At 36.7% G+C, this 11,865-nt stretch overlaps 1 protein-coding gene and 2 pseudogenes across 1 annotated transcript; all 3 read left to right on the forward strand.

Annotated features, from left to right (window-relative positions):
- Nucleotides 1-1,300: 1,300 nt before the first annotated feature.
- Nucleotides 1,301-2,241, forward strand: LOC142440428 (olfactory receptor 5V1-like; annotated as a pseudogene).
- Nucleotides 2,242-3,041: 800 nt separating this feature from the next.
- Nucleotides 3,042-6,710, forward strand: LOC142440429 (olfactory receptor 5V1-like; annotated as a pseudogene).
- On the forward strand, nucleotides 4,838-5,305 carry CYSTM1 (cysteine rich transmembrane module containing 1). Its single transcript, XM_075543305.1, has one exon. The coding sequence runs from the start codon at nucleotides 4,969-4,971 to the stop codon at nucleotides 5,275-5,277; it is 309 nt and encodes a 102-aa protein (XP_075399420.1). The 5' UTR covers nucleotides 4,838-4,968; the 3' UTR covers nucleotides 5,278-5,305.
- Nucleotides 6,711-11,865: the final 5,155 nt, after the last annotated feature.

An 11,865-nucleotide genomic window follows, 5' to 3' on the forward strand; every position in this document is an offset into this window, starting at 1 on the left:
AGATAAAATTTGTCAGCAGATCCCCTCTTTGATGCATGCTGGACATGATCTGGTTTCCAATATGTTCCGTATTGGGGTTTGCTTTGGTTTCCTCTTTCTTTGTACATATTAGGGGTTTCTCAGAGGATTTAGGTCATTGAGGGGGTGGGATAACCCTTTTGTAGTTATGTTATATGTCTTTTCCTTTATCAATATATGAAACCCAGGATTGATAAACTTATAAATATAATTAGTAGAATCAGGGTTTCGGGGCAGGGGTGGGAACAGAATACTGTGGGGGAGGCGGAGGAATGGGAGGGGATACAAAGTCAAGGTGTTCATGTAGATAAAAAATGCTTTGAAACTGATTGTGGTAGTAAATGTACAAATCTGTTAGACATGATTGAACTGTGCTATGATATGATATATGCATGATATGATATATGAATGATTTGATATACATATTAATTCTAATTTATGAAAACATAATTCAAAATAAATTCAAAAGAGGAAATTTTTAATTTGGCATAAAAAGTCACAGAAGAATTGAATTGCCAATCTTCAGTTAAAGTATTTTCCCAAGTTTCTTATAAATGTGCGTTCATGGCTAATATGGCATTTTAAATATAATCAAAAAGTTAACAAAGACTAACTACTTAATTTTCCTTTTTTTACTGTGTCTGTTTCCTTTTGGGGTCACATTCTTACACAAACAACTAGATTTAATTTATATTTTCTAACAGAAATTATTTATTTATGAATTATGGAAACTATTTGATGAAATAACAAGAAAATGCTCATATTTCAAGTTGAGTATTTTAAAGTTATATACTTTTCAAGGGAGTTAACATACAATTCAGTCATTCTAATTTCAATATGTAATTATTATACCATATATTTTTCCATATATCTACTATATCAAAGAATAATACATCATTTCCTCTTCAGCATAGATAATATTGTGATAGTGCATAAAAATACATACATTATAATAATACAGAGAATAACAATGGCTTAAGCAAAGGTGAGAATTTCATCATCAGCTCTCACTGAACTGTGAAATCTCATATAATCCTAAGGGTCAACAATGGTTCTATTAAGTGAAATTCAAAGGCTCTTTTTAAGGAACTGAAGATAAATTGGCAAAGAAGGATCACGTGTACAATCAGTGAAATATTCGAAATATCTTAGTAAACAAGGCTATCAAATTCATATTACAATAATTTTCCATATATTTCTCATTACCAGATTCTTCGGCTTTGAGCATAATTTGTGTCTGCTTGTTTATTTCCTTCCCGAAAGACCCACGTGGAGAGAAGAGATGGGTGTCTACAACCAAACCACTGTCACTAAGTTCATCCTCATGGGGGTTTCTAATCTCCCTGAGGTGCGCTACTCTCTCTTTGTGATCATTGCTGAGATCTATCAGGTCACTTTGGTAGGAAATGGAACCATTCTCCTTGCCATTGGAACTAAGATAAAGCTGTGACATCTATGTATTATCTTTTGGCAAATCTGTCTCTCCTAGACATTTCTGCCCATCAGCCTCTGTTCCAAAGATGCTCAGGAACCTTCTGACTGAAAAGAAAAACATTTCTTTTGTTGGATGTGTTTTGCAGCTGTTTTTTTCTAGCATTCTTGGTAGGGACAGAAGTCGTCCTTCTTGCTGTCATGGCTTATGACCGATATGTGGCCATATGTTTCCCCCTTTGTTATACCCTCATCATGACAAAGGGATGCTGTGTCCTTCTCATTGCTGGCACCTGGGTAGCAGGGTTTCTGAACTCCTTTCTGAACACAATATTCACGTCTGCCTGTCTTTCTGTAAATCTAATCGTGTCAACCAATATTATTGTGACATCCCTCCAATGGTGGCCCTCTCTTGTTCCTCACATATGTGGCAGAAATGCTTGCTTTAGTGGGAGGAGGTACCTTGGGAATCAGTGGCTTCTTGATCACTGGTACCTCTTATATTTACATTATATCCACCATCCTAAAAATCCGGTCAGCAGAAGGGAAACGCAAAGCCTTCTCCACCTGTGCATTCCGTCTCCTAGTGGTTTGTTTGTTCTGCAGTACAATGATATTTACCTATGCCCTCCTTCTTCCAGTCACCAATCCTCAGTCAGAGACAGGATCATCTCCATGCTGTATGGTGTCATTACCCCATTGTTAAACCCCCTCATGTACAGCCTGAGAGATACAGAAGTGAAAGAGCATCTCAAAATAACTTTTTGCCACCATACATGTTTACAGGGATGATGGTATTATTCATTTATCATGCTACTAAATGAGTATCCATAGGAAAGTTTAGAATCACTTATAAGAATAATATTGTTGATATATACAGGACGGATCTATATGCAATATAGAAATGTACACGCACCTACATAGAATTATAGAGCCATCTTTGATGTGTTGAAATTGGAATGCATGTACATTTAAAAATTCCACATTGGTGCACATCATTCTTTCAATTATTATTCCTGAGCTCATTATTAGGTCAATTCTCCTCATTAAGGGTGTTCCTTCTATTAAGTGACTCTCTATTTTATTAAGAATTTTATCATCTCCAGCAACTGGTGTCGCTCTCTCTTTTCTTTGTCTCACAGTTTTGTGGACAACAATTTACCAATTATATAAATGAGTAGTTTATTGATTCGATTATATCCTAAAAAAAACTGTTATTTTTATGAGGCAAGAGTCGTTTTAGTAATTTCTCTAGTATTAGAGATTTAAACTGAGTATTTTTAAGTAAATGTGGATCTATTCTATACCCATATTCAAACATATACCTATTTGTATAGACATCTATTTGCATATGTCTATGTCATCTATTTCTAAATCACCTATATTATGTTTATATTAATTTCCATTTCAATATGTTCTATCTGTCTTTTGTTTTTGTATCTTTTTTACCTAACTATCTTGTTTATATGCATCCTTAGCGCAATCATTTTGATCTTTCCCTTTCAAATTTTGGTTTCCAATCTATATATCTTTGCTCCTTTAAGTTTCTTGTGACCACAAGCATTCTCAGTTGCACATATTCCTCAAAGGAGATGATTTCCTTTAATCCACGTTCAACTCCAATAGCACGTACTTTATTTGGTTTACTATTCTATCATCTGCACTTCTTTATTTTTAAAGATACAAGTAACATCTTCACACACACAGCAATCTTCTCAGTTGTAACACTAAGTTTTTGTCTCTTAGACATTTTCTGTCCATCAGCCACTGTCCCAAAGATACTCAAGAAACTCTTGACTGAGAAACAAAACATTTCTTTCATTGGGTGTGTTTTGCAGCTCTTTTTCCTAGTGGCCCAGATAAGGAATGAAGTTTTTCTTCTTTCTGCCATGGCTTATGACAGGTACGTGGCTATATGTTTCCCTCTTCGTTACAGCCTCATAATGACAAACGGGTGCTGTGTCCAGCTCATGACCACTGCCTGGGCAACTGGGTTTCTGAACTCCCTTCTGCACACCGTGTTTATATTCCGCCTGTCTTTCTGAAGGTATAATCGTGTCACCCAATATTACTGGTACATCCCTCCAGTGGTGGCCCTCTCTTGCTCCTCTACATATGTGGCAGAAATGCTTGTCTTAGAGGTAGGAGGTATCTTGGGAATCAGTGCCTTCTTAATCACTGGTATTTCTTATGTCTATATTGATCCTTATTTAACTTCTGAGCACCATTACTTTGCTCTTCTTTTTCAAGTTTGATTGCCACTTAGTATATATTCCTCTCTTTCCTTTTTGAAAAAAAAGTCATTTTATTGGGAGCTCTTATAGATATCACAATATTCCATAGTTCAATCACCTCAGGTATTGTTGTACAATTGCTACCACAATCAGTTTCAAAACATTTTCTTTTTTCTTGAACTCCTTGATATCAGCTCCCCTGTCTCCCCTTCCTCATCTACCATATCCCCAAGGAAATCTTATTCATTTTTTCCCCATAGGACTGTTTTTGGTCATATGTTCTATGATCCAATATATCATTCACATACACTTCCGTTGTTCAATCCCATCAGCTTCCTATCTTCCCTCCCCATCCCCACCCCACTCTCCCTGTAACCTCAGGGACCAATACTCCTGTAACTCTTTCTTTCTTTAAAAAAAAGTTAATATATCATTTCATTGGGGACTCTTACAACTCTTAAAACAATCTGAACATCAATTCAATCAACTGATTCTCTTCTTGATAGGTGACTGTATCCATTTTCAGCTTCACCTGTCCTTCCTAGTGGCTGACTTTTCTGCATTTATATAAATACATATCAAATTTGGTTATTATACCATTATCATCTTAACTGCAACATGTTCAAAAATACACATATCATCTTCATATACATTTACATACCAATATTCTCATTAGTTACTCATGATTTTAATTTATTTAAATAACATTCTCCAACCTATTCAAGTTGAAATACCTTAGCGCTAAGCATTTCCATTACATGTTAGTAATGAGCTGCTATTTCTGATGATGGATAACTGCCCATTCTCACTTTGTCTCTCCTCTGTCACCTAGGATTAGGAACATTTTCTCCCTGGCCACTATTTCTGAGATGTACCATGTTAGATTAGCAATTATACATATATATTTTCCCAAACATGTCCCCCAAACCTTTTCATTTAGCTTGCTTCCTCCCCAAATAGTCCTCAGACTGCTTATCAATTTGAGTATACTCTGTTATCAAAAGCAAAATTTGGCTTTTTCTTTTTATCTGTATTTTGTAATTCAGCATGCATGATCATGCCTGTTTTGGTCTTTGTTTCCTTTATGTTTAAGTGAAGTGATTAAATCCCCATTAAAGTGTTCTTGTCGGGGCTCTGCCGTGACGTCGGCAGCGCTGGCGCTACTCACTCGCTCGGAAACAGGTGTGGCGTGTCCCTCGGAGGCCACCTACGACAGTCCGGCTCGAACCAGCGAGCGAACCAGCGTCACGTTCATGGAGAGGAGAGGTACAACTTGCAGGCCCCAATGAACCAAGGGAACCCTCCACCGTATCCGGGCCCTGATCCGTCGGCCCCATACCCACCGTATCCACAGCAACCCATGGGGCCTGAGGTCTACCCTCCAGGACCTATGGGGGGACCTTACCCACCTCCTCAGGGTTACGCCTACCAAGGATACCCTCAGTATGGATGGCAGGGTGGACCTCAGGAGCCTCCTAAAACCACAGTGTATGTGGTGGAAGACCAAAGAAGGGATGACATGGGCTCGTCCACCTGTCTCACTGCCTGCTGGACTGCTCTCTGTTGCTGCTGCCTCTGGGACATGCTCATCTGACAAGCCCAGCTCCTCCGGTCCTGCCAGTGCTGCCACAGGCTGACGAGCATGCCTGTCCCATCTCTTCCGATTGCTGTAACGACTAGCTCTGCCCAGGCACCTCTAGTTTCAAATCGACGTGATTCTAGATTAGTGGGGGTTGCTGCTGTTTTAATTCAGTGACTTGATCTTTGTACTGCTCAGAATCTGGTTCTTCTTGGTCTTTAAAGAAGGTGCTAAATGACTCTTCTATTTGTTTTAGCCAAAGGCTTCTGAAATATGTCTGTTTATAATTTTAAAATTATACAAAGTAGTGGCCCCATGGAACACAGCACTGAATAGTTTCTCTGCTGGCACCTGTATGTTTTAATAAATCTGTTCCAACCTCAAAAAAAATAAATAAAGTGTTCTTGTCTTATTCTTTTGATTTATGGACTTTCAATAATAAATTAATGTATTATTTACTAATTTATTTAGTTATTTTCCTTTATTTGACATGTGTTAACTTTTTGGCATGCTATTTTTATAGCTCAGAATTATAAGTGCTTTCGGTGTGATATTTTAGATAAATTATATTTCTTAAAATTCAACAATGTCCCAAATTTCCCATAATATATTCAATATTATTGCAGGGCATCCATACTTTTGTTTGATCAATATACCTCCTACTTGAACTTTAGATACAGTGGGAAAATCCATCTGTATTTGAAGAAGAAAAAAGAGTAATAATAATACATATTTGAAATGCAATTTTTCAGGGACTTCAGCTGGTTTATTTTAGTTTGATTTTCCTACTGACAATTTGCATTTCCACTCTAAGTATTCTAAATAGAGAGGTAAATTATCAGCAGTAAGCCAAATGAGAATGTGATGAGTAGAAGTCCTATTTGTGTGTATGTTTATATTTCCTATAATTTTATTTTTTGTAGGACAGTTTAGCATGTGATATGAAAAAATTCAAGTAACATAAAAAGCAAGGAATGTTTTAAAATGTATGTCATTTGTTAAATGTAATCTTAAATTCGAATAAAAGTTTTAAATTTAATATTGGATGTTTAATTTTGAAATATTAATTTAATATCCTACCACTCTTTTGAATGAATTTGCCTCACTTAAAATGTTTTTAATGCTTGTCTTACAAGTGTGTTTCACTTACCACTATAAATTCTAAATTAGTTTCTGTCATTTGTAGTGTGTTTTTCACACTTTAAGCCTCTGATAAAAAATTGGTAATGGTTTTGGAAATTGTTTCCTTTTTTAATTTATAGAATTTTATATGAAGCACAATGATTAAAAGCAAACTAAACGGTCAGTCTTCCAACTGACCTACCAGTCCATGGTGGCAGAGTGGAATGAGACCAGGTGTTAAAGGTTATAGCCTAGGAACCTCTAGAGAGCAGTCACACTCATATGAATTGGAATCAATATGACAACACAAAACAGCACAAGGTTAATTAAAAGAATTGTGTTTGCTGGTGTGCTTTTATACAATAATAAAACTGATGAAACCATTCTGAGTTGAGTGTCTATTTGATATATAACTAATTGGTGTCCTACGTAATTTGCTACATAATATATTATTAATGATTTATTAATTCTTCTCAGGTACTCTTCCAACCAGTTCTGAATAGTCTTTCCACCTTGTCACATAGTTTCACAAAGATTTTTTATTCTCCAAGTGGCCACCCTGGCTATGCCCAGTATATCTTTCTGTGATATTTAAACAAACATTCAAAACAACAAAACTACTAATGTTTTGTAGCGGATTCTCTCAATTGAAATAAAAAGGCACTAGGAACTTTTAAACTGACCAATAAATCTTTAGCATATGCTGACCCACAGACATATTGTTTCCCACGCATAACTTTCTCTTAAAGTTTGAACTTTTCAGCTCTTTTTTCATGGATACAATTCCTATTGTGGCTCTGCATGGGAGGGGTGGTGGTTCATACTATGGTTTCCTGTATGAAACCTTTGAACTGTATACACATTTTAGTTGCTCTTTTGCATTCCTGCACAAATCATTCAGGATCATTCAGGACATCTATGGAGTGTCTTTAGGTCAAACTTAAAAGACTTTGCTCTGAGGATAAGGTTGTCTTTTTAAGTTCAAGTGAATCTCAGGAAGGCTGCTGTACTGCTTCTAGTTCAGCAACGATCTCTTCTAGATAGACAACACCACCTGGCAGCCTTCTTTATTTCCCTTGCAGTATTTGATTTAGTGCTTGCTGCTCTGTCTTGTTATCTCTTAAATGGTTCCAACTCTTCCTTCATTATGTGTATAAACTCATTGTTTGTAGTTGACTTTTATAATTTTTTCACAAGAGATGGAAGCAGGTACCAAAGGTATGATAATGCTTAAGCAAACAAAATGTTGATGGAAGAACATCAAGAAAACATGTTTTATTAACAAATATTTTGCTCGCAGAAATAACTCATTCACTAACATTGAGTCCATTGTAATGCTACAGTGCAGGATGGAATTGCCCCTGGGGTTTCAGATACAAGAGCATTAAAAAAAAATCACTGGAAGTTAATATGTGTATCATATCATTCCATAGTTGAATCACATCAAACAGTATTCTACAATTGTTACCACCATTAGTTTTAAGACAGTATTTTCTTTCCTGGATTTCTTGACATTGGTTCCTCTTTTCATGGTCCCATATTTCCCCCTCAGCTCAAAAATCCCTATTTATTCTACTTGTTGTCCCTGTAGGTTCATCAGTCATTAGTTTCACATACTGAAAAACAAAAATAAATATTAAAAATTTTAGAAGGTGAACCCCCTGACATGGGGGTTATCTGAGATAAAATCTAATAAAATACATATTCAGAAAATGTTGAAAACCAGATCAAGTCTAATGTGGATCAGAGCTGGGATCAACTGACAAGGTCTTAACCTTTCAATCGGGTTTATCCTTTTGAAATTCTATATCATCTTTCCAATTCACACTGTTTAGTAATCACTTTCCTCCCATCCCTCTATTATAGATAGAGGGAGTTCCCCAGAGGTTTGCTTCCCACAAATGTAGTTTCCACAACTCTATCTGGGGCTGCCACTCTGATCCATAGCCTTCTGTAAACTGGATTCTCACACTTTGGGCTCTGATACTAATCCCTCTTTTGAATTTGGATTATATGGCTAACAGTCCTTCAGTGACTGAATTTGGTGTGCTTCTTTCATATGGACATTGCTGACATCTAATTTATAAGACTGCTTGTTTGGAAACAAGGCTTTACAGAGACTAGAAGGCTTCATTTCTCCTATTGAGTGCCTTGTGGTTTTGAACTGCTGACCTTACAGTTAGAAGCGCAAATTCTAAGTCACTGTGCAATCAAGACTCCTCATTCAGCAATGTCTTATGTTCTCAGAAAGTACATATATAAGACCATGTATTGCTGGAGATTATGCTAAGACCATCCCCAGAAAAGTAAGTTCATATATGGAATGTGTTTCTATGAAGAATGATACGTAGACGTCTTATGCTCAGTATTTGCATAATTTTATAACTACTGTGTAGTATTAATTATATGTTTATATTTTCAAAGGACAATCTATTTTTTTAATGTCAACCACTCTGCATAAAAGGCACTGTAAAAAATTTCCAGTGCATTTAGCTTTCAAAATTCAGTGACTTTCTTTGTGTTTCATCATCTATGGTTGCTCTTGGTCATATATGCATTTTATCTTAAGGAAAAACTCTCTTGCTTTTCATTTTAAACAGATAATGGAGTCTTTTAAGCTCCACAATATAGTGTCATAATTTTTGAGGTTTAGATCATAAAATTATAACAGAAGTGAGATTTGAAGGGCTCTTCTTGGCAGGTTCCAGGAATCAGACTAATTACTTAGGTTCAGTTTATTGAGTTTTGGACTACTTTAAAAATGAAAAGACAATAAAACAAATTTCTTATGAAATTAACAACAAAAACTGTCCTAAACAAAACCCAATAAACCCAATACTCCCTTTCCTCCTTAGTTGGCTTTCATCTCTCTCTAATCCTTCTGATCTGTTGGAAATGATTACTTTTGATACTCTTCACTATTATCTAATAATCCTTTTATCTCAATATTTTCTTTCTAAAACAAGCAACTGGTGAATTTTTATTTCCCCCCAATCTTGATCACACCTACATATCATCACTAGGGTAGGTCAAAATGTATTGTAGCATAAATCATAGAAACATTGTTTTCAAAAAAAATCCTGAAATACGGAGATTTTGTTGCTTGATAGACCCTTCTTTTAGGTCTATATACACTGGAAAACAGTGTTTCCATCTCACTAACCCTAGCTAAAGGATTCTGTGCTCTGTTGAGAGTGAGGGGGGCTGCCAGAGATCCAAAGCCCAACTGTAGACAGTGCAACAGTCTACACACAAGGTTCACGGGGAGAGGAAGTCACCTGGGTGCATTAAAGCATTGATGAAACACACTATATTCCTCTGGTTCCTGAAGCTTCCTCACCACCACCCCAATACAATGACCACAGTGCTGCTTCCAATTCAGACTAGACTGGCATATGTACACAGGTATAGAAAGGACGGGAGCTTACGACACACAGATTCCAAATCAGGAATGGGAATAGCAATACCAGAAGGGCAGGGGGAAGTGGGAGAGAAGAAAGGAGAAATGACACCCGATCACAATGACTGACACATAACCACACACCCCTCTACAGGCGAAGAACAACAGAAAACATGGTGGAAGGAAGACAGTGGTTGATGTGAGAGTAAATGTCTAGAAGAAAATGAGGGCAACACATGTACAAACATGCCTGATTCAATTGATGTATAAATTGCGATAAGAGTTTTATGAACCTCCCAATAAAATTATTTTAAATAAAATAAAGGATTCTGTGCTCATATTTATAAGACATGAAAGTGTCAGTTTTGACATTCCAAAATGACTCAAATTGTGTTATTTTAAAGGATTCTTTGAGTTTGAGGAGAAAAGCTATAATGTGTAAATGGCAAGATTTCATAACTGAATTTTAGTCTGAAGGCTTTGCAAACCTAGGAGAAAGGTCAAGTCCATTGTCAGGGCGGAACACTTTCTTCTGCACAGCTTTCCTGAGCTTTCCTCACCAAAGCAATGTTCATGGTCCTCTGCCCTTGCAGAAAATCTATGAACATCACACCTTAGAAATCCCCCCAAACAGCCTCTGTGAACTCCTGGCTGACCTCTCTGTCTTGACCTTAACTGATCCAGCTGACACCACGGAAGCTATTATTTTATTTTTAATTTAACCATTTTTAATACTTTTGCGCATTTTATTCTACATTGTAGAACACGCTAAAACATCTTGATATATTTTTCTACTTTAGAAATTAATCAGTTTTATTGGCATAAAATTAACATCATATAAATCAATAGTTTAGTCATATTAAAAGGAACTGTACAATAATGACCACAATAAGTTTGAGAAACTTTCTTCCTTGTACTCACTGTTAGTAGCGCCCTGTTTCCCCTCACTCACTCCGACCATTCCCCAAAGTGATAATTATTCTAGTTATTGTCTCTAAAGCTTTATCTATCCCGGATTTCTCTTGCAGAAAAACATTCAAAAGAAAACAAAACAACAACCAAAAGGTAAAACAAACAAACAAAAAGAATAATTTGAAAAAAAGCTGAAAATATTAAAAAATAAAATACATATGAAATGGGAAAGGGGGGAACCCCTGTCCCATGTTCTCTACATGATAGTAGAGTTATTCATATCCTTGGTCTATGGTGACATGTCACTTTTTTTCAGCTAAAATAACTTTAAAATGGGGGAAAAGTGGGATCAAATGCTAAGATACTGCATTTTAAACTCACTACATCTACCATAATCAGCTTTACAATGTTCGCTGTTCAATAATAAGGTTATTCACACTTCTGGATTATGGGGAAAGGGGAATTCACTGGAGGTTAAGCCCCTGCAGACCCTGCAAACCAATGTTGAGCTTCCACTGTCATCCACGGCCTTCTGCAAACCAGATGTTCACAGTTTAAGCTTGGCTAGCATTCCCTACTGCTTGCTTGCAGTGCGTTATTGAGAGAACAGTTATGCAGACTGACCACAGAGATGTGTTTAAGAATATTTTGTTTAGAATAAATCCATGTATGTATAAACTTGAACATTGGAGCAATAATTTTTTCTCATTTTTAAAAAGAATAAAAGCAGAAAACAGGAGAACAAAAATTAAACAAAGAAAAGAAAGAATAGGAAATAAACATAGAAAGTCAAAATTTTGGAGAAGGGAGGGAAGACCAAGAGAGGAAAAAACTGCAAGGGACCATGTGCTTGGTAAGGGTCTGCACCCTCTGCTAGCAAAGAAGGTCTTTGTTGGGGGAGGGATGGGAATTAGCATGACATCTGGTCCTAGACAGAGTGTTTGCAAGTGTAGACGCTTTCTGGGCTCAGGGTGCTTGGAAGTCCTTTGGGCTCAGAAGGATGTTGGAAGTAGGACAGAGCAATATGGAAGGAGTTTCTGCTCTTCCAAGGGTAGCCTGGGACAAAACACCCATCGTACATTACTTCTCCTGCTGGTCTGATGACACATGGTTTGCATGCCTCCAGGCGTGGGTAACCTGCACCTGGTTTCCAGTCTCTGAATATGAAC

The sequence above is a fragment of the Tenrec ecaudatus genome, chromosome 2, assembly GCF_050624435.1.
Source record: "Tenrec ecaudatus isolate mTenEca1 chromosome 2, mTenEca1.hap1, whole genome shotgun sequence".
Taxonomy (NCBI): domain Eukaryota; kingdom Metazoa; phylum Chordata; class Mammalia; order Afrosoricida; family Tenrecidae; genus Tenrec; species Tenrec ecaudatus.